This window comes from Mus musculus, chromosome 8 (assembly GCF_000001635.26).
Source record: "Mus musculus strain C57BL/6J chromosome 8, GRCm38.p6 C57BL/6J".
NCBI lineage: Eukaryota > Metazoa > Chordata > Mammalia > Rodentia > Muridae > Mus > Mus musculus.
This window is the reverse complement of record NC_000074.6, coordinates 15,092,235-15,120,164: the sequence shown is the minus strand read 5'-3', so window position 1 is coordinate 15,120,164 and position 27,930 is coordinate 15,092,235. Positions and strand designations below refer to the sequence as shown.

General features: G+C 44.4%; 1 protein-coding gene across 3 annotated transcripts in view; it reads right to left on the bottom strand.

The window, feature by feature from the left end:
• Myom2 (myomesin 2) overlaps positions 1 to 27,930 on the bottom strand; it is a 75,768-nt gene that overhangs the window by 13,256 nt on the left and 34,582 nt on the right. For all 3 annotated transcript variants that reach the window (NM_008664.2, XM_006508727.3, XM_006508728.4), the window contains exons 14-28: positions 21,696 to 21,823; positions 20,807 to 20,990; positions 17,508 to 17,682; positions 15,977 to 16,098; positions 13,698 to 13,885; positions 11,676 to 11,802; positions 11,221 to 11,399; positions 9,303 to 9,417; positions 8,290 to 8,446; positions 8,099 to 8,205; positions 6,375 to 6,419; positions 5,879 to 6,015; positions 2,424 to 2,568; positions 2,233 to 2,292; positions 877 to 944 (exon numbers count right to left, since the gene is read on the bottom strand). In NM_008664.2, coding sequence (NP_032690.2) covers positions 877 to 944; positions 2,233 to 2,292; positions 2,424 to 2,568; positions 5,879 to 6,015; positions 6,375 to 6,419; positions 8,099 to 8,205; positions 8,290 to 8,446; positions 9,303 to 9,417; positions 11,221 to 11,399; positions 11,676 to 11,802; positions 13,698 to 13,885; positions 15,977 to 16,098; positions 17,508 to 17,682; positions 20,807 to 20,990; positions 21,696 to 21,823 — 1,937 coding nt within the window. The remainder of the gene's footprint in view (positions 1 to 876; positions 945 to 2,232; positions 2,293 to 2,423; positions 2,569 to 5,878; positions 6,016 to 6,374; positions 6,420 to 8,098; positions 8,206 to 8,289; positions 8,447 to 9,302; positions 9,418 to 11,220; positions 11,400 to 11,675; positions 11,803 to 13,697; positions 13,886 to 15,976; positions 16,099 to 17,507; positions 17,683 to 20,806; positions 20,991 to 21,695; positions 21,824 to 27,930) is intronic.

Here is a 27,930-nt window from a genome sequence, read left to right as displayed (position 1 = left end):
TCAAGGCCTAGAAATGCACAGTAGAAGCCCATACCTTTCCATGCATGGTAATCATGTTTTCCCAATGTAAGAATTTACTGCCTATGTAAACAGCCTGTGGTTCAGTACAGGGCTAGCCTCTTGCCTCCAAATGTCAACACTTCAGACTGTGCCTTAACACCCAGCCCTTCTTACCTGCTGTCTCAGCCCTTTCTTGATAGAGTTCTATGGCTTCTCTTTTACTGTGCAAAATGCACATGACATTTTGTCTTCTGACTGTGGCTAAGGATGCCAGTAAATTCTGGCTTCTCACCTCACACCCCTGTACCCATTTCTCTTCCTGCCCAAGAAGCCCCACCTTGCTGAAATGGCCTGTTTATTTTCATCTATCCTACTTGGGCTTTAAGTAATTTGTAAGTAGTTTAAGGACAAAAAGCAAACAAACAAACAATTCACCACCATCACTTATCCTTGGATCTTTCACAGTGACTTGCTTAAAACACAACTTTGAAACAAGCTTTTTTAGCTACTGAATTGTTAACATGAAACTTAGGGACCAAACATGCCTTTTAGTCCCTGATGGTGTCAAGTGAAAATCACAGCAGGAACACTTCCTCATGGCACCTTCTCACGGAACTCAGGACTCACTGCTAATGTTCTAAGCCTATGCCTATGCCGCAGTAAGCCCACCTCCTTGGATTCTCCTTTGGATGTCACAACACTGATGCTTTATGAAGAAGGAGGGGCAGGTACTTACCATCTAAGTTCCGCAGGGTTCACGAGACCCTGAAGTCTCTGTCTACTCCTTCCTACACCTAGATCAGCACTTCACTCCTCAGAGTTGCTCACTAACTGGCCTCTCTGGGAGGAACAAGAAGAACCTGCTAAGCCTCTTACCTTACAGACAAGCCGAACTTCACACTCTTCAGTGACATCCCAGTGCAAATATTCAGCAAAATGAGGGCCTGTGGGAAAGGGAGAGGTTCTAAAATAAGAATTTACATTACAGATAAATAGATGTTATATACACATATGCACATATATTTAAATATATCTCTATGTTAAGATTTAATATATAAACATAGTTGACTGGAAGAGCCTGCTATAACCTATAAAGCTAAGGTACTTCTCATAGTCCTGAAGTTGGCCTGCTTTCCAGCTGAGTCTCTCTTGAGCCTCCTCTTCCTACTGGGAATACACAGCTCCCCTCCTTGCGCACACATGGGCTCTATTACTCTTTAGATACTTATACTATCCAGCTCACCACATTCTCTTTCCTGGGCCTCACGTCTGACTGAGCACTGAGCAGAGTAGTCATAAAATCTTTGAAGTAAGGGGATTAGTGAAGACAAGATGTAGACAGAGCAGTGTGACCTCGCAACTTTGTAAACGCTGTTATTTCCCGTCAGAGATGGAGTCATGTATGGTCTTCAAAAGTATCAATCATTTCCATCTAAATAAGCATGGAGCAAGCCAGAGCCTAATAAAGCTATTTTCTCATTCAACACGAAAATATAAAGCAGTTTTGAGAGTGGGTACTGATTTTTTTCCACATTAATACATTTTATAAGGCTAGAATTCAATTGGTGTCTTGTTTAAAAGCCTGTGAAAGTGCCCAGTCAGAGGTACCTGGGAGGCACAGGAGAGAGGGAAGGGAGGGCAAAAGTGATATGATTCTATTTCAATTCAAAATATATATTTTTAAACCTGCAGAGAAAGCAAGACAGAATAAGGAGTGGTCTGGACACTGTGATGGAGATGGTCAGAAATGTCCATCTGACTTGTCAAACTCTAGGCTGAAGTAGGCAGAGAATTTGGGTAATCTGAGCTCCTACAGATTCTGTGTGAGAATATTAACATGGGGAAGGCAGAGAGATGTAGAAAGAAGGGTGTTGGGAAGTATTGTCAGCCTGCAGGGAACAGGGGCTAGTCACTGGTTACTGTAGAGGCTGGTTAGACAGATCCTCATCAGGGAATGATCATTCTCAGAAACAGGCAATACAAAATCAAGGGCTATCCAAGGTCAGCTAAGATTAGAAGCAAGAAAGGATATAGGCAAGATATACCTAAAGATATGCCTAAAGACAGAGACATCTCCTAATTTTCACAGAATAAATAAATAAATAAGTAAGTAAATAAATGAAATGATGACTTTCTAAGTATGTTCAGAGTCAACTGTGGGATGCAGGGCCTGCTCAAGATACACTACCAAGCCTGCACCCCATGCTGCTGTGTGTGTAAGCCACCACTTACCTTGTTTCCGTAGAAATTCCTTCCTTTGAAATTCAGCCTCTTCTAGGACAGCCTTGAATGCTATTCAAGAAAAAGAGAGAGAGAGAGAGAGAGAGAGAGAGAGAGATGAAATACATCTGCCTCTCTCCATTCAAAGGCGTTCCCTTTCAGTTGTGCTCCGTGGGCATTTGAGAACGTTCACAGTGGCATACCATCTCCAATGAGCACCAGTGATGACTGATTCTTGGCTTTTCCATCTTGAATCTGCACAGTGTAGGTCCCTTCATTTTCAATAGTGAACCGATCCATGACCATCTCAATCATGCCTGTCGATCTGTCACATTTAATTCTGTGCGTCTGGAACCCGTAAAAGACACAGAGACTGACATGATGAAACTCTGTGTCCATACTGCAGTTGCAACCCATGGTGACTGGAATGAGGATGGCCCCCAGTAACCTCATTTGTTTGGATGCTTAGTTACTAGGGAGTGAAACTGTTTGAGAAGGATTAGGAGGAGGTGTGGCCTTGTTGGAGGAAGTATTTCAAACACCCATACTAGATTTGTTCTCTCCCTCTCTCTCCCCTCCCCCTCCCCTCTCCCCTCTCCCTCCCCCCTCCCCCCTCCCCCTCTCCCTCCTTCCCCTCTCCCTCCTCCCCCTCCCCCCTCCCCCCTCCCCCCCTCCCCCTCTCCCTCCTTCCCCTCTCCCTCCTCCCCCTCCCTCCTCTCCCCTCTCCCCCTCTCCCCCTCCCCCCTCTCCCCCACTCCCCCTCCCTCCTCTCCCCTCTCCCCCTCTCCCCCTCCCCCCTCTCCCCCACTCCCCCTCCCCCCTCTCCCCCTCTCCCCTTCTTCCCCTCTTCCCCTCCCTCTCCCTCTCTTCCTTCCTCCTCTCTCTTCCCCTACTTTCTCTCTCTGCCTATTGCCTGTGGTTCAGGATATAAAGATCTCAGCTATTGCTCCAATGCCATGCCTGTCTGTTTCCTTCCTGGATGATCAAGGACTAACCCTCTAAAACTGCAAACAAGCCCCCAAGTCAATCGTTTCTTTTAGAAGAGTAGCCTTGGTCATGGTGCCTTTTCACAGCAACAAAAGACGAAAAGACATACCAGATATTCCATCTGAAGGACTCAGAAAGAAAGGTCCTCTGAAAGATTCTCAGAAAGAAACTAGTCCTCTGGGTGAACCAAGGACCAAAACCACACTACTGTCCACTGAGAAGGGAAAAGGGACGGACAATTTCCCAATGCATAACTATGAACTTCAGTCTCGAAAGCTGTAAACAGCTGTACATGTTAAAACCTGTCCCACTCTATCCAGGCTTTAAACATACAAAAAAATTTAACTCACTAAGAAATTCAAATGTTTTTTTCAAATATGTCAATCATATATTCTGTACTTGTATAACATGACTGAGTTTTTTCAGAGGGAATTAGAAGAGGAGACAGATATATCTATGTTCTTGAAAAAAGGCCCAAATGAATGGTCACAATTCTGCAGGTTACTTTTGAGATAGAACCTTCAGGAACAGGAATTATGAGAAAACACTGTGTCCTCATCCTGAAATGAGCCACCACCACATCAGAATAGAAGAACAAGAGCCCAGTGAGTGGCCCCTGCCCTGATCTGTTGAGTTTTAAATGATGTCATTTGAATATAAAAAGCAACTTTCAAGTTGTACAACAAATGGTCAGTATCCGCGACAACACCATCAGTTTACTTCAAATTCCTAGAACTGTAGGAACCCACTCTAACTAGTTAAGAAATCACAGGTATGACTCTCACCAACCAGAAGCTTAAAGACACAGTAGGCTCTTCAGCTTCCTCTGTCCCATAGTGTCTTGAAAAGACTTTAGAAACTAATTAGGCATCTTGATGTAGCCAGACAGAGTTCTGTGATTTTTATGAGCCCCATAAATACAGGGTTTTATATGAGTTTCACAAAACAGCATCAGTCTTCCAATGTGAAAGTCACCTGTGGGCTGCTAATTAAAGAAGTAAAATGACTCGCTCCTACTCCACAAGATTGGCTCTGGAGTGGGAATGTTGCTCTCTGTCGAAGGTAGGAAATGTTAATCAAAAGATGCTTAGCAAATAATGTGCAATTATTCCATATTCCACTTCTTTTCCTAGTGTGATCTCTGCTCAGAAAAAAATTTCTCCAATTACAAAGATCAGGCAGTACTGCCCCCCACACAACACTCACTCACTTGGGATTTTTGCAGCCCACCAAATCGACCCACACTATACATTTTCTAAAAGCACACCATGACTCCCATGGGACAGACTGACTGGATCATGTAATCTTAAACACCAGGACATTCCAAGATTTCTGTTTGATAGACTTCATCAGGCCCTGTTTTGCCAATACCACCAGACATAAAAACCAGGCTGAGAGAACATAGTAAAACTCAAGAAGGAGAGTGGGCTGTCCACAAACATAGCAGGCATTCGTTCCCTGCTCCCAGTTGATCTGTGTGTGGTAAACAACTGAATGAGGGAGTTTAGAACTAGTTAACTAAGTGCCAAGGACACTACACTGGGCATTTAGAGAAAAGAGTGAGATACCAATAGATGACTCACCTAACCCCACCCCTGAATAAAAGAAATCCCATAAAAAATAGATTTGCCTATGACTGGTTTCCCCTGTATGCCATAATTACTCAATGTAAATACACCTAAACATAGGTAATAACTTCTCAAATGTTCCACAGCCAAACATGAGGATTATAGTGATTTTAAGATTCATTTTATACAATCAACAACATAGGAAGATAGCCCATTCAGCAAAGTACATCATAACCATGAGGAACTAAGTTCAGATCCCAGAACCCATGCAAAAAGCTCAATGTGGTGGGCAGCACATACCCAGAGATAGCAAAATTGGAGGCAGAGACAGGCAGATCTCTGGAAGCCTGCAGACCAGCTAGGCTAACCTATTTGATGAAATTTCAGCATAATGAGAGACCCTGGCTCAACAAAGAATTTAAAGATGCCTGGAGGAAACTACCAGAGATTTTCCTCTGATCCCACATGTGCTATATAAACACACACCTCAACTACTTACACAAGTGAATGCACACATACACACACACAAAGTAGAACCAGGGCCAAGTGCATTTATCTTAGCATAATAAGCATTTGTGAGAGCCCCAACCCTTTCTCTGTCCAGATCAGATCCAGGACACCAAGGCAACAGCCCAAGAGGACCAAGATGCCCTTGAGATTCCTTTTCCTCTTGTGTCCCCCATGGGAGCTGTCAGAGGAAGAAATATATGAGATCATTTCCCAGGATAGAGCAAACTGACAAGCCTTCAGAACTATAATCAGGAAGAAAGACACTAATTCATCAAGACATACCCTTTAATCCTGAACCTTTTCCTAAACTCATGCTCCAAGTCTCTAAAAGATACTCATTTTTCATCTTAACATATTTGGATTTTAAAGTCTACTTAATCTCTGAACACTATGAGGACCACAATCTTGAGCCATCTGGTCAACCTTCTGAACCCCCCTCTCTCTCTTTCTGGAACTCAGAAAAGGTGAGAATGAGCACATACATTGACTGAGAGAACCTTCTAAGAAAGCCCAGTTTCCTCTAAAGCTTTAGCTCACTCCCAGTCCAGCAAACGCAGACCCCTGTGAGCCACAGCTCACATCCAGGAACTTACGTCACTGTCAGAAACCTCTCTGTCATTAATGATGAACCGGAAGCTGGCATCAGGGGAAAGGTGCTCTGCCTGCAGCCAGAATCGGACCTGGCCCTTATCGAAAATCTCATAAGCTAATTCTGACTTCAGTGGAATTGCTAGAGGAGGGAGAGAAATCATAAGTCAGAGGTGAGTAGATCCTCCTCAGGTAGTCAGCCCCAGATTGTGAGACAACACCAAGCCCAGGTCCTAAACACTTAAAGAAGCTGTGGAGTATTGCCCGGGACCATGGCAACAAGCCTCCAGTTTGATGAGTTCCTTACGGCTCTCTGGTCACGCTCGAAGGTTGAGGAGTGACCCTGGGAGATGACCTTTGCTAGACAGCCAGCTTGGATTAGGAACAGATAGGTAAGTTTCTATATCATAAGCTGACACTTCCACTAAGTGGGTCACTCTAAGCCTAGTGAAGGCCCCCCTCCTCCTGCAAATTCACGTATGAGGCAGGGGGATTACTTACTGGGGTTCTTTATCTCATTGCTCAGTGCCATCAAACGCTCAAGTTCTAAAATTAAGAAAATAAATGTTATCAGTTTTGACCCGTGCATCCATAAGTCTGTAAGCAGGGTTTTAATCACCAAGACTTGCTTTGAGGACATGAAAATGAAGGATAGATAAGGGGCTTAATATTTAACACACTAGCAGTCTGCTCCAGCCACGGTCCTCCGCCATGGAACCCACTTGTTAAAAGGACAGTTGAGGCTGACAGGGAAGTGTGGGAGAGAGTGAAGCAGACATTCCAGAAATTGAGAATTCTCTGCAGAGAGTGGGTCAAAGGATATCATCCCCAGGAACGACCACTCTCTCTAACACAGCAAGTGCTCCCCGTAGCACTGGTTCTGCTCCTGAGAACATTCTGGGGCTAGTGGGTTTCTTTCCCCTGCCAAGATCTTCTTCTTCTGCCTTATTCAATAAGGTGAAGTTCTCTGATTCAAGCAAACCCTCATTGTGACAAATTACAACAGGGCAGAGGCAGAAAAGCTGAAGTTCCAAGATGTCTCTCTGCTTCCTCCTTTTCTTTGTCTCTTCTCCTCCTTGTCTCTCAGGAAGTCAGAATTCATAAATGTGATTGGGCCTACGGGAGCATTCCTTTGTGCTCCATATGACCATTGGCTTGGCCATGAGGTCCTCCTTTCCCACCGACAACTCCCAGCAAGGATGCATATAAACGGATTGAACTGCATCCCTGGAGCTCTGAGGTCTTGCTTTGGTTACCAGTGAGTTTCATCCTTTGCAACTATGTGAAGCTGCAGTGCAGATGCCCTGTATGAGCTGCAGAGAAATACATATGCGTACAAAGACAGAGTCTTCAAAGGCTGATCTCAAAGCCCCTTCTGCACATAGCTTATGGAGTGGCAGGGCCAAGCCTCTGCTATTCTTGGGTGTGTCTTGTTCAGCCGGTCTGACTTTGGTAAAATGTAACCAAAACTGAGCTAGGCTGGCAAAGCCATCAGCACATCACCGATGCCCTCCTCCCAGATGTTCACTTGTCCTCCCTTCAAAATGTGTGGAATGACAGTATCTCCCCAACGTCACATGTTGGAAGGTAACTCCTCTGTAAGCCATATTGAGAGGTGGAAATGAACCCCACACTGCAGTCCCAGACATGGTCCCTATTAAAACAGTGAGACCCTTGTCAAGATGAGTTCTGTTTCCCCTGTGTGACACTTTCTGAAACAGAAAAAGGCAGCAAGAAAGGCCCTCCGTCTAGATTTGCTAAATGTCTCAAGTAATTCTGACTCACGAGCTCTCCCCATGTCCTTAGCCTTCCTCTTGATTGTGATGGTTTTTATATGTGTAGCCCAGGGAGTAGCACTATTAGGAGGTGTGGTCTTGTTGGAGTAGGAATGGCCTTGTGGGGGTGAGCTTTAAGACCCTCATCTAGCTGTCTGGAAACCAATCTTCTCCTAACTGCCTTCAGATGAAGATGTAGAGCTCTCAGCTCCTCCTGCACTATGCCTGCCTGGATGCTGTCATGCTCCTGATTTATTGATAATGGGATTGGAACCCTGAACCTGTAAGCCAGCCCCAACTAAATGTTTTCCTTATAAGATTTGCACTGGTAATGGTGTCCGTTCACAGGAGTAAAACCCTAACAAGACACTGTGTTTTCTCTGCTTGACAATCAGTCTCTGAAAGTGGGACAAAGCTGAGAATGACAAACCTGTGTCAGGAAGACATTACCTTCCTCGTCCAGAACAAAGCTGGAGGACACACCATCCGTGTCACTTACAGATACAGAATATGTCCCTAGGTCTTCTTTATCTGGATTCTTAAAGTACAGCTTTGAGCTGAAAGGAAAAGGACAGGTGGGCGTTAGTCACTTGTTCTTGCAGAAGCCGAAGGTTCACAGCCTCTGACCTCTAGCCACTTACTGGTCACCCTCCGTGTGAACCTCAAATCGCTCCTCATCAGCGATCTCCTCGTAGGCCTTACACCAGGTGAACTGCGAGGCATCTGTCATTTCCTGGCAGTCAAACCCAAGGTAGATGTTGCCCTCCTCATCCACACCAGCGCTGATCTCCTTTGTGCCTATAAGGGGCAGGGAGGAGGAGAAAGAACACAGTGTCCCCTGGGTTCCTTTTCCAGAGAGGCCAAACAGAAGCTTGTTTTACATTGGTCACAGCATCAGTCTCATTTCATGTCCACCCAAGGCTGACCAGGAAAGCTAGGAAGGGCAAGCACCCCTCAGGGAGCTGGTTGACTGGGGTCATGCCATTTGTATCCTCAAGCTCCTGCCGGCTTCCTCTACAGCACTTCAGAAACCCCTGGACTGCCTCTCAGAGTGACCCCCTAATCCCCAAACCATGACCTGGATGGTCATGTTTACACTACTCCATATCACCCCCACATTGTTCCTCCAGTTATTCTGTGTCTGCTGGAGATTAAGGGCTGTTATTTGTGGTGATACATATTGACCAAGGGGAACACCTGGCCTGATAGCAGACATTCAGAATCGCTTAGAAGCCAGGGATGGGGGAGGGGTAGAAAGATGGCTCAGACAGTAAAAGCATTTGCTGCTCTTGTTGGTCTGATTCCCAGCACCCACAAGGCAGCTCACAACCTTACTTCTTTTGCCAAACAAGTTCTGCTTTAAACATATTCGGGGCACTTGTAGGGAAGAAAGAAAAAGGATTCAATGAGGAGTAAGCCAGTGGTGGCTTATATGTAATTGAATTAATATTATTTAATTATATAATTAAAGTGCATTATATACATGTGTGAACTTATCAAAGGATTTTTAAAAATTTAAATGGCAAGTCATCCATTCATCTATTCAAAATGCCTTCAAACATGCATACAACACATACAGAGAGTGTGCACTCCCTCCGTGTCCTCCTGTGGGGTAATACCTGCTGTACTGAGCAGCCAAGAGATGGGGGCCTACCTGGCCGGGCCTCCACCAACACAGGCTCAGACGTGTCTGACGGCTTTCCTGGTCCACTGGCATTCACTGCTCGAATTCTGAATACATAGGTCTTACCCTGCTGCAGGTCACAGACCTTGAAAGGGCAGAGGAAACATGTGCCAGGGAGGACAGGGCCCATTCTCAATGAAGGAATGAGCAGGTTTGAGTCTGTCTGTGTTCATTTGTTCCTCTGAACACTGAAGTGCAGAATTCAATGCTATTGAAGAGGTTACAACCTGGTGATGATATTTAACACAATTCTCCAGGATCACATACTATTTTAAATGTGGTTTCTGGTTATGAAAATCATCCTTTAGACATATCAAAATTGAGCCAGTCTCTTCTGACATGTATGCACATAGCGACATCCATAGCACAGCTGCTCTCTCAGGCGATCATTTACCCATCCAAAGGAGATGTTTTGCACCATGAAACTGCTCTGCAGAGAACACTGCTGCCCATGTCTCTATCAATGAGCTTCAGTGTCTGCCAACAGATGTCACCTTCCTTGAAAGAAGGGTGCACAAATGTCTGTCTAAACCACAACAAGAGACTTCTGGGTCAGGAAAGGTGAGCACTCTCTCCAGAGCATGCAGGCCAGGGACTCAAAGACACTGTCACAACTGACCCAGTGACCAGAAAAGTGAAACGGTTAAAGTTAAATATTTGGAAAATGAAGATTTTACATTGTGCGTGTGTAGGTGTGTGCTCCTACGGATGTGTGAGTACAGGTGTGTGTGTGCATGTAAGAGCAGGTATGTGTGTGTGTTGGTGTGCACGTATGGGATGATATGAATGTGCACATGTGCACATATGTAGGCACAGGTATGTATCCTGTGCATACGTGTACATGCATGACTTCAAGTTTGCATGTGTCTATATGAGCATGCACTTGAGTACAACTGTTCTAGTATGTGTGCATGTGTACATATGTGCATGTGTGTCATAGTGCAAGTGTAAGTGTGTGTGAGTGCTGGTATAAAATTATGTGTATATTATAAATGCAAATATGTATATATGTATATGTATGCATATAAGTGCATGTGTGTGAGTGTGTGTATGAAGGTGTATATTATGATAGTGCAATATGTGTATGTGAGTTCATGTGGGTATTTGTGCATGTGTGAATGTGTGAGAGGGTACAGATGGGCATATGTGCATGTGTGGGCTTCTGTGTGTGTGTGTGTACATGTGCATGTGTGTGAGTATAGGCATGCATGTGTGCACATGCATGTAAGAGTGTGAAGGTGCCTATGTCTGTATAATAAAGTTTGTACACACAAGTGTACATATGTGTGGGTTCAAGTGTACATGTGTGTATGTTAGCACAGCTGACTATGCACATGTGTGAGAGCATAGATGTGTGTATATTTAACAGTAGATAAGTGTGTGCATATGCATGTATGTCAGGTGAGTAAAGCTAGAGCATGTACACATGTGTGATCACAGGTGTGTGTACACATGTGGATGTGTGTGTGTGCATGTGTACACGCATGTGTGTGGATATATATGAGGGCTGCTTATCACTTGACCATTATTAGCAATCACAGGTAAAGTAAATGCTGGGCTTGAGGTCGAAGCACTGGTAAGATGGCGTCATCCTTGCCTAGGACCAAGAATGCATCTCTGCATACAAGAGATGTGCCTCTGCATACAAGAGGCATGCATGGTACTGTAATGGAAGTTTGGTAGGCTGCAGAATGAGTCCCGGAAGAAACAGGCAAGCAAATCCATCCCTAAGTCCCTAACTGGAAGTTCCTGAGGACAGCACCACCTCCTCGAGGCGCTTTGCTGCCCTCTGTTGGAGCTTCCTGCACTTGCTCTGTAGACCCGGAGATAAAGTACAATGGTGGTCTCCATGGTATCCAAACAGTATCGAAAACAGGCGTTTAGTCACCTTTAAGTAGCGATTTGGAGTTGCTGCCTCGCTGGTGGTCTTCCACTCCCCAGAATCCTCTTCCTTAAAATCCACAAAATATCCAGAAACAGGACTGCTGCCCGAGTAAACGGGAGCTTTCCACAGAATGACCAGAGAAGTGTCTCGGACCTCACAGAACGTCAGGTCATAGGCAGGACCTGAAAAGTCATCAAATCTGAGCAGCAGTGGAAACCTCAGCCAAACATTGTGACCATCAGCAGCATTCCAGGGATCCCGCACCCTGGAAGGGACCGCCCACCCCCACCACTTCTGGGACCCCACACCCTGGCAGGGGCCGCCCACCCCCACCACTCCGGAGTCTCTGCACCCAGGCAGGCACCCCTTACCACCACCATTCTAGTGGTTCCCCTGTTGCCTTAGCAAGGGCTTCCCCCCATCTTTGTATTCACATATCACTCTCCAGACTGTCTCACCAGGTTCTGGATCTGTCCAGGCCTCACACTTGAAATGCTCACTGGGATCCGATGGCTGCCCGATCCCAGCCAGGTTGGTAGCAGCAATTTTGAACTCATACAAGGAGCCTTCAGTCAAACCTTCCACCTGTGTAGATTTTGTTTCCAGTTAATATAAGGACTCGGAGCTGTGTTACAACACACAGGGACAAAGGAGGACTCATGATGAGTGTGTGAAGAGAAATGTAAGCAGAATAGACAGTGCAGGAAAATCAGTGTGTGCATCACTCCAAGAAGCTGGTTCCACACCTAGGACATGGCAGTCATATCAACTTCGTGATGGCTTGCTTCTACCAGACTGATACGTGGTGACTTCTGGACAGGTAAGGAGCTGAGCTGAGAGAGGAGGCAGTGCCCACAAAATGCAAAGCAGGCATGAGGAAGCCAGCTTCAAGCCCCACTTTGCCTCTTCAGATCTACCACTGGGCTCTGTAGGATAGAACAAGGGGCTATCAGGAGCCATGACTCCAGTCTGGCTAAGTAAGGCCAGGCTAACCTGTCAGCTGCAGTCACTGAACCTGCCACCTGTAGTCACCAACAAATCTACTCCATATGTTCAACTGCTTGCTGAGTGGTCATGGTTTTTCAAGTGGCTACGGCCTTCAGTCCTCACTGAGCTCTGGGGTCTCTGCCAGTTATGTGCAAGACCCTAAAGGAAGCCTTTGACCCAGCAGCTTGGTAGGATGAAAGCCATATCCAGGCCAGGATGTTGATTTCCAAAGCAAAACCTTGGTGGTTAAACTGCTTTACTCCCCAGAGAACAGAGCATCTCACACAGTGCTCTGCCAGGAACACAGGCTCAGTAAAGAGCCACTAGAGGTTAAGGGTGTACTTGGAAAGTGTCAATATTGTCACACCAAATCTGAGTTTAAGTCACACACACACCATAACATGTATGTGTAAATATAGTTTAAAGGGTGCATAACTATATTATTTTACATTAAATAATTATATTGTAAAGATAATGTATGCTATATTATATAAAATACCATAAAGATAAAGTATATTATATAAGTATATTATAAGATAAAATATATCATGTAAGTATATTATAGAGATAAAGTAGACTATATTATAAAATATGGTGTATTATATAATTATAAAGATAAACTACATATTATAAAGATAAGCTATATTATATTATAAAATATTTTTATGATTATATTATAAAGATAAAGTATATTATAATTATATTATAAAGATAAAGTATATTATGATATATAATTATAATATAAAGGCAAAGTATACTATGTTATACAATTACATTATCAACATGAAGCATATTATATAGGTATATGTATATATTATATTTTTATGTATATATAAATAAAACATATTGTATATCATAAAGCAGAAACTTCTATATGACATCTTTAACTGCTAAGGACTCTTCCCAAATTCTCATTCTCTAATGTGTCTGCTCTGACCAGTCCTTATGTGCTGGGAATGAGATGAATTCATCCATCACTCCTCAGACGAGAAGTCCAAGGCTCGGACGGTTGAGATCACAATCAAGGGCTTACATCTGGATTTGGCTCCAGATCTCTCAGACCCTCTGTATCTGGGTGTGATGTGCAAGGGCGCGGGAGATGGGAAATATTGGGATTTCTAGAAAAGGGCGGCTATCAACTTATCAGCAGAGAGCAGAGTGCCCTCCCGTTGGCATTTGTTTGACTAGATCACACCCCCACCCCACCCCTGGAACCAGGCTCTGCTCCTAGGATGGAACACACCATTCCTGCCAACCAGGGCTGCTCATTAGCCACCTATAAAATCTGCTCAATTTATGACACGGCCTCTTTACTGCTTTTTTGGATTCCCAAGATCTATATTATTCTAAAACACCATGCCCTCTTAATTCTAGGATTTTAAAACAACTACTTTGTCAGGATCAAGGGACCCAAAACCCACTGAACTCTGAAACTGAGTGAAGGAGTCCAGCCCAAACGTCTAGGCAAAAGCAGAGGCGTAGATAAAACCAACCGTTAAGATCCTCTCTTTGACAGGTGAAGAGTTGACCTCGTGCCAGTTCTTGTGATGCACTTCTCGCTTGTCCAGATAGTAACCTATGATGGCCGAGCCGCCGCTGAACTTAGGCACTTTCCAGCCCAGGGTCATGGAGTGGCCATCACAGTTGAGAAGGGTAATCCCATAGGGATGAGAGGGGACAGCTGCAAGAACACAGAATGCATGACACTCACCAGAGTTCTGTATTCCTTCTCCCACCAATCAGTCAGCTCTAGAGTCACAGGGGAAACAGAGGCACAGGCAACAGTCCCGAGGCCACGCCCTCCCCTTAACTGGCACTGCCTTCCCCAACAAGCTTGGGAGTATGCCCCTGCATCTCTCTGACTGAGGAACCTGGTTCGTCCTCTGTGTTGGAGGGACGTTGAGGTAGAAGTCAGGAATTCCCACTGAGAACAAACACAAACCTCTGGCTTCCTGCTTTAGGTAAGAGGTTAAGTAAGGATGAATTTGAATCCCTCTGGCAGGGCAGAGAGGTGTAAATCAGAACCAAGTGTTCTCTAGTCCTGGCTCATCTGGGAGTTAGTTCTCAGGTGAGCTCAATAGTCCTCAGACTGTCCTCAGGAGGCCCAGAGATGGGAGACCAGGAGGCAGGCCTCAGGTGCATCTCTGTGAGTTCAAGGCCAGCCTGACCTACATAGTGAGTTCCAGGTGAGCCAGGGCTACATAGAGAGATCCAGTCTCAACATAATAAAAAATGAATAAAGGAATCCCAGGAATAATATTGCCAGGAGTGTGTTGCAGGACATTTTATCACACTGCGAACATAGAGATTGTGTTTTTTAATGGAAAAAAATGTTTCTAGTTGTGTAGCTCAGCCTTAGCACGCATGGATAATCCCTCTGGCTGGGATACAGACACTCCCTCAGTAAACACCTTAAATCCCAAACAATGAAGGTAAATTTAATTTGTAGAAGGAAGCACCCATGTTCAAAGTGATGTCTAGTTGAGTGGCAGACAAAACAATAAATCAGAGAAAGATTTGACCAAATAGGACCTGCCCAACTCTCAGGAGAAGAGAGAGGAAAGAGAGGCAACATAAGAGGGAGACCTGCAAAGGGAGAGGGGAGAGAGGCAGTTTTACCAAGACAGTTACAGAGACAGGTTGCAGAGAGAGAATAAATTGGACACAAGGAAAGACAGAATCAGCCAGATAATGAGAAGGAGCCAGAAGAACAGAACATATTGCTAAAGTTAGTATGAGACCAAGCAGAGCAATTCAGGAGAAGCCAAGAGAAGCCAGATTGAGTCAGCTTGGAGAAGAGTTTTGAATCAAAATAGCTGAGACGACTGGCCAGCCAGAGTTCAGAAACAGCTAAAAACATGCTAGGCCTAGATTTACATTGTATGGAGGCTAGAAGCTTCCAGGACAAGGCCTAGGATAGCGCAACAAGGTAATAACTCTCCAAGATGACAATTCTATCAGGAGATAAAAGTTACTTTTACAGGAGGGAAACCTTAACTTCCAGAAATGTGATAAAAATTATCTGGATTTCAAAATAAAAACCTGAACATATCTCTTAAGCATGAAAAGATAATATTATAATGGAATACGCAGCTATGACATTCGTATTTTAAAGTGCTGCTCCTGCGTATGTTCAACAAAAGATGAGCTTGCTAAAAAGCTACAGCAACAGCTGTCTTAGATCACCTTGTCTAGGGACAGCAACAACTCAAAGGGCAGAGACTGGGTCTCTGGAGCAAGCTGGATCGCTAAGCCCTGTCTGCAAGCCCTCGCTTCGGTGAAGAAACTCTGCCTCAAAAGTAAAATGAAGTGTGATCTGGGAAGACATCTCAGGCCTCCACACTCTCATGCAATCATAGATGCACAACACACACACACACACACATGCACACACACACACACACACACACACACACACACACACACACATCACAGACCCATACAGTAAAACTGGATCTGAATTTTCCTGTTTCATCAAAATAATAGACATTTTAAATATTCATGGATAGGGCCAGAAAGTGCCACCAAAGCCACACGTGTTTGAGCCTAGCAAATGTTTTCAAAAAAAACAGTCAAGGAGGACAGTGGAGATCTTCATGTGAGTAGAGGCACTAACGTGGTCTTCCATATTTAATTGGTATGGTGTTGGCATACTACCATTGTTAATAAACCCAACCTCTACCACCTTTGTATAGATGTTGGCATGGCAAGTATATATCCATGCAGAAATTACAGCCCTAAACGGAGACAGAAGAGCCCATGAGCTACGTACTGAGGGCCGCCTGGACCTTGATGACCTCTGACTCCTGAGAGTTCTCGCTGGTCCCCACGGCATTGACAGCCTTGACCCGGAAGATGTACTGCTCACCGGTGGTTAAGCCGTGTACCACAAACCTGAGGAACATGATCAAGAGTCACACAGCACAAGCCCCAGCTTCCTGCTTCCTATAACTGAACTAGGTGTGAATGGGGTCTCATCACAAAAATTCTCACTTTATCTAAAGCCAAATTTACTTTTCCCATAGACCATACTCACCCACCCTCGTATTCAGTGTCGTAAATGAATTCCATATTTAGAGTAAGAAAGCAAGTCAACAGAACTGATTATATTGCATATGGTGTCAGAGTCTGAGATCCTGCCTAAGGTCTTACATCTGGAGCCTCTCCCTACTGAAGCTCTGCTGCAGCATCTGACGCCTGACATGCGGGAGGTTTGTGCATTGAAACTGAATGCAGGGCAGGCATTCCACAGTGGGTATAGAGGCTAGGACCCCCCAATTCACACAGACAGGCTGGAGCGCTGGATTTGACACCCGCCAGACCATATGTCCCTTGTCATGTTCCTTGACACCTACAAGGCTCTGTTTTCTCTCCTGGAGAGCAGGGATGCCCCGTCCTCACAGAGCTGCCAAGAACTTCACAGGGAGAACCATGCAGACAAACCTTGGCCCATCTGCCTGGCCCACAGCAAGTATTCAGGAAACAGAAGCAGTTGTACTGACTCTGTAGTCAGTACAGTTTATCAACATCCAGCAAACACCTCCCTGTGAATACCCCGGGGCTCTTCCTCTGACGGATCTTTCTCCAGTGACAGTGTGTACTGATAGACCTTCTGGCTGTGGTTCGCATATACGACTGCATTTAAAAATAAGCCTTTTAAAAAAAAACATTTTTAAATAAAGATGGTAGATCTACCACTGAGACCCTCCACAGCAGCCACTGTGACACAGCCTATGGAGCACGTGGTGCAGAAAATGCAAACCCAGACAGCCTAGGTGTCCTGGGCAAAAAAGACACAGAAGAAGCAAAATTTCAAAAGTTAAGACTCTGGCTTCCCACTGCAGAAGACATGGGTCTCCCTTGTACTGCACAGCCAGGATCAGCATTCCCTGTCCCCACCCCATCAAGTGCTAAGGACAAAACTGCCCTTAAGTGAACAAAGCAGGATCTACCCTGCTCGCCCTGACCCCACATAAATCCAACTTAAATGATAGTTATTGTTATATATTATATACATATGTTCAATTGTGGCATTGCATACCACGCAGTTATATAATTAAAATAATAATAGAAAGAGGTTATTTTTTTATCAATAGACAAGTTTTTCTCAGTGATGTGACCCACCCATATGGAGTCAGTACTTTAGAATGTCATATCCCAACATGTGACTAAACAAAAGGAAGAAGTCTAAAGGAGGGGCCATGGGCATTCTACTGTGGTCTCTCGAGCTCTGGGAGCCCCACTCTGTGCAGTGGCCTTCCTCTGTGGCAGTAGGTTGGTTGCTGGGAGATGGGGGAGGGCACCTGTTATATCCAATGGGTTTGTGGTTGCATGGTTCCCACATGTTTGTTCCCGCCACACAGCAGTCCACATAGTAGCCCAGCAGGTCCTCTTCATGCTTTGGTCTGTCCCACTGGACTACGACGGATGTCTTTGTATTCCTGGAGGCAAGCACCCGGCCAGGAGCAGAGGGGACCACTGAGGGAGAAATCAGAGGGTAGGAGATATGACAAGAGTGTGAGCCATTCTGGAGAGCCACCTTGTCCCCAAGGAGTATACACCAGGTTCAATATTCTACAAAGGAGTGAGCTCTAGATGGGGCTTCAGGACTGGGGCATCCTCCTGGATCACCTGACTGCCAGGAAAGGAATTATCACTGTGAGATCATCATTTTCATAGGGCCGATAGAGGTTCTAGTGTATGAAGGCTTTGCTTGATGGCCATGTTTGAAAGAAGACACACTGATATTCTATTCTGGGAACCCTATAAGGATACTCAAATGAATCACCGTGTGACCATCATATCATCTCCCCAGACCCCATGGGCTGTGGTCAAACATCCTCCCTGGTATCACCAACCACTCCAGGGCCAACTACCTCAGATGCATGCTGTCTTTGTTAGGGATTTTATTGCTGTGATGAAACACCATGACCAAAAAAGGCAAGCTGGGGAGGGAAGAGTTTATTTGGTTTATACTTCCATATACCACTATATATATATATATATATATATATATATATATATATATATATATATATATCATTAAGGGAAGTAAGGATGGGAACTCTAACAGAAAAATAACCTGAGGCAGGAGCTGAGGCAGAGGCCATGGAGGGCTGCTGCTTACTGGCTTGCTCCCCCTGGCTTGCTCAGCCTGCTTTCATATGGAACCGAAGACCACCAGCCCATGAGTGGTGCCACCCACAATGGATTGGGCCCTCCTCATAAATCACTAATTAAGAAAATGACCTACAGCTGGATCACATGGTCATGTTCTTTTTCAGTTGAAGTCCCTTCCTTTCAGATAACTCTACTTTGTGTGTCAAGTTGGCATAAGACTAGCTAGCACCCATATCTAGTGTTTGTTAGTTATTGTCACCTTGCACCTGTGTCATTAAGTAAAGAAAAATATTGTCATTAGGTAACATACAGAAAATAAAGTAAAAGCCTCTCCTCAGAGAATACAGATGTGGCAGCTGTGGTGCTGGGCTTGAGTCCTAAGAGCCTGGGTGAGAATGGGCGACAACCCAAAAATGATCTGAAGACAGTCTGGGCCTCCAGCCCCAACACCAGCTCACTGTCAGCCCCAGAGCACAAGCTGGGTCTCAACATGGAGGGCCATGATCCAAAGGAACAAGAAGCTGATAATTGGTGTCCAGAGCTTCAAAACCTCAGATGACAGCTTAAGAGACCATTTTGAGAAATGCGGCACACTTACAGACTGGATGGTAATGAGAGTTCCCAGACAAAATGTTCCAGGGCTTTGGTTCTATGACCTGCTCTTATGTTGAAGGGGTGGATGCTGCAGTGTGTGCTCGGCCACCCAAGGTTGATGGGCGTGGGGTGGAACCAAAGAGAGCTGTTTCTAGAGAGGACTCTGTAGAGCCTGGGGCCCATTTAACGGTGAAGAAAAAAATTTTGGTGGTATTAAAGAAGATACAAAGAATATACAAAGAAGATATAAAGAATATAATCTGAGAGACTGCTTTGAGAAGTATGGCAAGATTGAAACCATAGCTGTTATGGAAGACAGTCAGAGTAGGAAACAGAGAGGATTGCTTTTGTGGCTTTTGATGACCATGACACAGATGATAAAACTGTTGTTCAAAAATACAGGGCTATTAACAGGCATAATCATGAAGTGAAAAGGGCCCTTTCTGAACAAGAGATGCAGTCTGCTGGATCACAGAGAGGTCTTGGGGGTGGATCTGGCAACTTTATGGGTCATGGAGGAAACTTTGATGGAAGGGGGGCTATGGTGGTAGAGGTGGTGGCAGCAGAGGTAGCTATGGAGTTGGTGATAGTAGATAAAATGGGTTTGGATGGAGGTGATGGTGGTGGTCCTGGTTACAGTAGTAGAGAAAGTTATGGAGGTGGTGGACCAGGATATGGAAATCAAGGTGGTGGATGTGGTGGTAGTGGAGGAGGAGGGGGATTTGATGGTTACAATGAAGGAGGAGTTACAATGGTGGAGGTGACTATGGTGGTGGTGGGAACTATAATGGCTTTGGAAATTACAGTGGACAGCAGTAATCGATGTATGGACCCATGACGGGGGGGGGGCAGGTTTGTGGAAGAAGCTCAGACAGTCCCTACTGTGGGGGCTATGGATCTGGTGGCTATGGGAGCAGAGGTTTAAATAAAACAGAACTGGCTACAGTTCTTGGCAGGAGAGAGAGCGAGTAGTTGTCAGGAAAGCTGCAGGTTACTTCAAGACAGTCATCTTAAATGCATTAGAGGAACTGTAAAAGTCTGCCACAGAAGGAACGATGATCCACAGTCAGAAAACTGTGGCTTAAACAGGAAACCCTTCTTACTCAGGACTGTCGCAGCCACAGTTTGCAGAAGGGGTGACTAGTGACTTATGCAATGCAATGTCAATTAGATGTACATTCCTGACGTCTTCCACCTGTTGTAGCTTTGTCTTTTTCTTTTCATTACATCAGGTATACCAGGAATTAAAAATTAAGGAATTTTTAACTTTAAAAAGAAAGCTGTGGTACAAAGGAGAGAGCGGCTAGAAGTGTCTGGATGCTCAGAATGAGAATGTCCACCCCCAAGTTGATCCCCTGCAAAGGCTTTTAGGGTTCAGGAGACATCCTGAGAGGGCTATGCTTTGGGGTGGACTGCAATTCTGAGTTCCTGTGACCTGCATCTGAAACTTTCTGAGTATGATCATCAAACAAGATGAGCAAGAGGCTGCCCTATGTATAGGATTGAGGTCTTTAAGGAACCATGGGCTGAACCTACATATTAACCCTTGCGTTACTGTGAGTGGTGGCATCATGCATGTAATCCCAGCACTCAGGAGACTCAGGACGGTTACTATCAGTTTAAAGCCAGACAGGACTACATAGTGAGACCCTGTCTCAATGAACAGACTAACAAACCACTTGTTGGTTCTGTGAGAAGATAGGCTCGTGGGGAAATGCTGAGTGCTGACCACAATACGGGACAGCCCTTCATCACTTCTGAATGGACTTCTGACCATGCACACAGTCACACATGTGGTACTCCAGCATCTTCATTCTCTCACTGAAGCCGTACCAGGGACACCGTATTTTCAGCCTGATAGGGAGTTTGGTTATATGCCATAACTTACCAATCATGTCCTGTGCCTGAATAGGTGGTGTTATCTCTGATGGGTCACTCAGGCCATGTTTATTGGCTGACAAAACCCGGAACACGTAGGACTTCCCTTCAGCCAAGTCAAAGACAGCATACCGAGGAGATCTCACCGCCGTTTGAGCATTGACCCTCTGCCAGCTGCCACTCCCAACTGCAGACTGCAGGGGGAACGGGACAGGAGGTGAGGGTCTCAGAAAGACAACTAAAGAGCGTTTTCATCACCTCTCAATGAGTCATAATTCAGTTAAAATGTTTACTATTGTGCAGCTACTTACAGTAGTGGCATGGCATGACCTATGTGTTCCCAAAGGCATAGGTCACATAATAGTTAGTTCACTGAGGAAAGGTCTTCGGGGAATCATATCATCTCAGTGTCCAGGTTCATAAAATTTAAGAGAGAGTACATATGGTAGAATTCTATATCTTATAAAGTCAAATATGGTTGTGTTTATATGTGTATGTGTGCTTGCCTGTGTGTATATTTGGTTGTGTATGCATATGTGTGCATGTGTGTATATTTGTGTGTGTACATGCGTATGTATGTGTGTGCATGTTCTGGGCAGTGATACCCAATGCATTTGTCTTTAGGTATACCCACGTAATGAAGCCTCATGCTGCTCCAACACAGGGTTCCCTCTACAAGATAGCCACCCAGTGGCTGCATGGCTTGCATGCAAACACTGAGCACTGACAGGACCTGCATTTCTTGGGAGAACTGGAAGACAAATGCAGATGTGCAAACTCCCTCTTATACAACAGGGATCAGACTCTATAGGGACCAGAGGGTTCACGACCCCTAAGTAAAGCCCAGAAATCAAGGTGGCTGCCTGAAAGCTGCCTTCTTGGAAGCTTGGCCTGAGTACCTTCTCGATGAAGTACATTAAGGGATCCTTGCCGCGGGGAGATGGAGGATCCCAGCTGAGGACAACGTAGTTCCTGCTGACCTCTGAGGCCTGGACATTAGTGGGAGGCCCTGGAATCTGAACATCACCTGTTTAAAAAAAAAAAGAATGGAATGAGTGCTGTATGGGGACACTTAGCACTCCCCAGCGGAGTCCAGGTCTGTTCTGATGAGCTGGAGAGATGGCTACACAAATTAAGAGCAATGGCTGTTTTTCCAGAGGACCTGGGTTTGTTTGGTCCCTAGCTTCTCTATGGTGGCTATCACTCCAGTTTCAGGGGAACCAGTGCCCTCCTCTGGCCTCTGAGTGCAACACTCACACATGTGATATATATATACACATAGCAGGCAAAATATTCTTACACATAAAATAAAATAGCTTTTTATTTCAAAAAACAAAACAAAACAAAACAAAAACTTCCCTGGTGTGGCCTGCCACAGTTGGTCATTTCCTCTCAGAAGACAAACAGATCTCAGGATCTTTTTTGACAAATTCAAAGCAAAAGCACTCCACTAAAGATCACTCGATTTTTATTTCTGATTTTAAAAAAATTAACAAAACAATAGTTCCTAAAAGTCCCATCCAAAAGTCCTCTAGATTTTCTACAGGAAAGAGGAAAGGATTTTTCTAGAAGAAATCTTCCAAACCAGGATCTTGCCTTTGTGAAGGCAGCAGGCAACGTTGCCAAGGCACCGACACAGACCGCACCTTGCTGGTGTCTCCATACCGAGTACTGAAGTCTTACATTAGTTCCTAAGGCTGCTGCTCTTTCCTTCCTCCAAAGATCTATACACATTGCAAGTGGTGCAATCTGTGCCTGTTTATTTAAACTTTAACAGAGATGGTGATGAGCCCTTTGCAAATAACTGTCAAGAGATATTTATGATCAAAGACATCTGGTATACCTACATCCCCTCTCACCTAGCTAAGTTTTTTAAGTACATGTGAGGTGGTAAAAATTTGTGTTTGAATTCACGAGAGATTTTCACAGGGATCCAGGTTTTGCCAAACCCAATGTCGCTTTAATTGTTATACAAAATATTAGGAGTTTCAGTTAGATTAGCACATGATTAAAATGGCTAGAACAGTCCCCGGACATCTATCTGCCCTTCGCAATATCTAGTTGCTCCCTTGCGACTTAGCTCCAGGCGGCAAATTGAGTAGCCACATGGAAACAACACAAAACAAGATTGGGTTTCACTGTGAGAGTCCCTCCACAGAGCACAGCTTGCTCTAGAGGGCTCGGCCTGGTCTGGAAGCATGCCTGTCTGTGGGTTGAATTTCACCAAGGAGTCAGCATGTCTCCAGGAAAGTGGGGAGACAGAAGGTGACTGAGGGAATGGGGAGCAGCCCAAGTCCCCACTAGCTGTATAACACCCAAAATAATACAAAGAAGGACACCAGAAAAAGTCACCAAAAATTCTGCCAAGCTCCCCGACCAAATCACTTCTGATGGAGCAAACCAAAGGATATATCATATATGGTTCCCACCATCCTGGAGCAGGCAGGAACTGCAAACTGAATGTCACACTTCAGAGCTGAGATCTATTGTGTAGTTTTTGCTGCATGGCTTGGTTTATTGGAAACCAAGACAAGAAGTAAAATTCCAGCCTTTGCAAGCAGAAATCTCCCAGTGAGGATGAAAGTCTTGAGTCATTAGGACTTTCTATACAACCTTGGGGCAAGCAAGCAGCAGAGCTGCAGAGACCCTAGCCATGGACACAAGAAACCAGGCTGGGGATGGCCTAAGAACCACGAATGGACTGATGAGATTCACAGAAACCCACCCAGGGTAAGGGGAGAGGTCTATAGACATAAAGATAAAAGAAAATGACCAAGTATTTCTCCCTGTGCCTTTTGCTGTGGAGCTGGATACAGCTGGTTAGTTACAAATGCCCTTGGCCTCTGCTCACTTCCCACCAGTTCTCTCGGGCTTTGATTATGCTGGACAGAAGCAAGGGTACATTTATCCCTGTGCTATGTTCTCTTGTATACAGACATACTTCTCAGACTAGAATTATTTTGATAACAAAAATACAGCATTATAGTACATATATGTGTATTATTTTTTATCTTGTTAATATTTAAAATGTTTCCATATCCATCATCTTTTTCCCCTTGGAAGATAACACTGCCCAGATCACTGGATGCTGAATAGGAGCCCTGACCATGCCCAATTCCACAGTCATTGAAAAGGATGAGCTGTGGTTTAAGTGTGGGGCTTCTGGGTCACAAGCCTGCATTTTGTTCTATGTATCCACCCAAGGAAACCACCGTCACCCCAGAAGAAGATTCCTTAAGTTGCTGAAACCTGGAGTGGATTTGGAATTTACAGAGTTCTCAAGAGTCCAGAAGTCAAGCGAATGAGAAACCAAAGCCAAAGGCTACAATTTCCAGGATAGATGATCAGCTGAACACACAGGGGACAAGTTTCCTGTCCTGAGGCAGTTCACAGGATCTGGAATATGGATCAGTAGAATAAAATCTATCTTGCAGAGGTAGCAGGATCTAGATCAAAATGTGTCCACACAAGCCCAGTGACCTGAGTTCAATCCCCAGAAACCACATGCTTTAATTTTAATTCTGTTACTATAATAAAACTTCTAGGGGTTAGAGAGATGGCTCAACAGTTAAGAGCACTGACTCCTCTTCCAGAGGTCCTGGGGTTCAATTCCCAGCAACCACATGGTAGATCACAACCATCTGGAATGGGTCTGATGCCCTCTTCTTGTGTGTCTGAAGACAGCTACAGTGTACATAACATAAAGAAGTAAATCTTTTTAAAAAATTCTAACCACAAGTCCCTTCCGCTCGACTCGAGACTCGAGCCCCGGGCTACCTTGCCAGCAGAGTCTTGCCCAACACCCGCAAGGGTCCACACGGGACTCCCCACGGGATCCTAAGACCTCTGGTGAGTGGAACACAGCGCCTGCCCCAATCCAATCGCGCAGAACCTGAGACTGTGGTACATAGGGAAGCAGGCTACCCGGGCCTGATCTGGGGCACAAGTCCCTTCCGCTCGACTCGAGCCCCGGGCTACCTTGCCAGCTGAGTCGCCTGACACCCGCAAGGGCCCACACAGGATTCCACACGTGATCCTAAGACCTCTAGTGAGTGGAACACAACTTCTGCCAGGAGTCTGGTTCGAACACCAGATATCTGGGCACCTGCCTTGCAAGAAGAGAGCTTGCCTGCAGAGAATACTCTGCCCACTGAAACTAAGGAGAGTGCTACCCTCCAGGTCTGCTTATAGAGGCTAACAGAGTCACCTGAAGAACAAGCTCTTAACAGTGACAACTAAAACAGCTAGTTTCAGAGATTACCAGATGGCGAAAGGCAAACGTAAGAATCCTACTAACAGAAATCAAGACCACTCACCATCATCAGAACGCAGCACTCCCACCCCACCTAGTCCTGGGCACCCCAACACAACCGAAAATCTAGACCCAGATTTAAAAACATTTCTCATGATGATGATAGAGGACATCAAGAAGGACTTTCATAAGTCACTTAAAGAATTACAGGAGAGCACTGCTAAAGAGTTACAGGCCCTTAAAGAAAAGCAGGAAAACACAGCCAAACAGGTAGAAATCATTAACGAAAAACAGGAAAACACATCCAAACAGGTGATGGAAATGAACAAAACCATACTAGAACTAAAAGGGGAAATAGACACAATAAAGAAAACCCAAAGCGAGGCAACGCTGGAGATAGAAACCCTAGGTAAGAGATCTGGAACCATAGATGCGAGCATCAGCAACAGAATACAAGAAATGGAAGAGAGAATCTCAGGTGCAGAAGATTCCATAGAGAACATCGACACAACAGTCAAAGAAAATACAAAATGCAAAAGGATCCTAACTCAAAACATCCAGGTAATCCAGGACACAATGAGAAGACCAAACCTACGGATAATAGGAATTGATGAGAATGAAGATTTTCAACTTAAAGGGCCAGCTAATATCTTCAACAAAATAATAGAAGAAAACTTCCCAAACATAAAAAAAGAGATGCCCATGATCATTCAAGAAGCCTACAGAACTCCAAATAGACTGGACCAGAAAAGAAATTCCTCCCGACACATAATAATCAGAACAACAAATGCACTAAATAAAGATAGAATATTAAAAGCAGTAAGGGAGAAAGGTCAAGTAACATATAAAGGAAGGCCTATCAGAATTACACCAGACTTTTCACCAGAGACTATGAAAGCCAGAAGAGCCTGGACAGATGTTATACAGACACTAAGAGAACACAAATGCCAGCCCAGGCTACTATACCCGGCCAAACTCTCAATTACCATAGATGGAGAAACCAAAGTATTCCACGACAAAACCAAATTCACACAATATCTTTCCACGAATCCAGCCCTTCAAAGGATAATAACAGAAAAGAAGCAATACAAGGACGGAAATCACGCCCTAGAACAACCAAGAAAGTAATCATTCAACAAACCAAAAAGAAGACAGCCACAAGACCAGAATGCCAACTCTAACAACAAAAATAAAAGGGAGCAACAATTACTTTTCCTTAATATCTCTTAATATCAATGGACTCAATTCCCCATTAAAAAGACATAGACTAACAGACTGGCTACACAAACAGGACCCAACATTCTGCTGCTTACAGGAAACCCATCTCAGGGAAAAAGACAGACACTACCTCAGAATGAAAGGCTGGAAAACAATTTTCCAAGCAAATGGACTGAAGAAACAAGCTGGAGTAGCCATTTTAATATCGGATAAAATCGACTTCCAACCCAAAGTTATCAAAAAAGACAAGGAGGGACACTTCATACTCATCAAAGGTAAAATCCTCCAAGAGGAACTCTCAATTCTGAATATCTACGCACCAAATGCAAGGGCAGCCACATTCATTAGAGACACTTTAGTAAAGCTCAAAGCATACATTGCACCTCACACAATAATAGTGGGAGACTTCAACACACCACTTTCTTCAAAGGACAGATCGTGGAAACAGAAACTAAACAGGGACACAGTGAAACTAACAGAAGTTATGAAACAAATGGACTTAACAGATATCTACAGAACATTTTATCCTAAAACAAAAGGATATACCTTCTTCTCAGCACCTCACGGGACCTTCTCCAAAATTGACCATATAATTGGTCACAAAACAGGCCTCAATAGATACAAAAATATTGAAATTGTCCCATGTATCCTATCAGACCACCATGGCCTAAGACTGATCTTCAATAACAACATAAATAATGGAAAGCCAACATTCAGTGGAAACTGAATAACACTCTTCTCAATGATACCTTGGTCAAGGAAGGAATAAAGAAAGAAATTAAAGACTTTTTAGAGTTTAATGAAAATGAAGCCACAACGTACCCAAACCTATGGGACACAATGAAAGCATTTCTAAGAGGGAAACTCATAGCTCTGAGTGCCTCCAAGAAGAAACGGGAGACAGCACATACTAGCAGCTTGACAACACATCTAAAAGCTCTAGAAAAAAAGGAAGCAAATTCACCCAAGAGGAGTAGACGGCAGGAAATAATCAAACTCAGGGGTGAAATCAACCAAGTGGAAACGAGAAGAACTATTCAAAGAATTAACCGAATGAGGAGTTGGTTCTTTGAGAAAATCAACAAGATAGATAAACCCTTAGCTAGACTCAGTAAAGGGCACAGGGACAAAATCCTAATTAACAAAATCAGAAATGAAAAGGGAGACATAACAACAGATCCTGAAGAAATCCAAAACACCATCAGATCCTTCTACAAAAGGCTATACTCAACAAAACTGGAAAACCTGGACGAAATGGACAAATTTCTGGACAGATACCAGGTACCAAAGTTGAATCAGGATCAAGTTGACCATCTAAACAGTCCCATATCACCTAAAGAAATAGAAGCAGTTATTAATAGTCTCCCAGCCAAAAAAAGCCCAGGACCAGATGGGTTTAGTGCAGAGTTCTATCAGACCTTCAAAGAAGATCTAATTCCAATTCTTCACAAACTATTTCACAAAATAGAAGTAGAAGGTACTCTACCCAACTCATTTTATGAAGCCACTATTACTCTGATACCTAAACCACAGAAAGATCCAACAAAGATAGAGAACTTCAGACCAATTTCTCTTATGAATATCGATGCAAAAATCCTCAATAAAATTCTCGCTAACCGAATCCAAGAACACATTAAAGCAATCATCCATCCTGACCAAGTAGG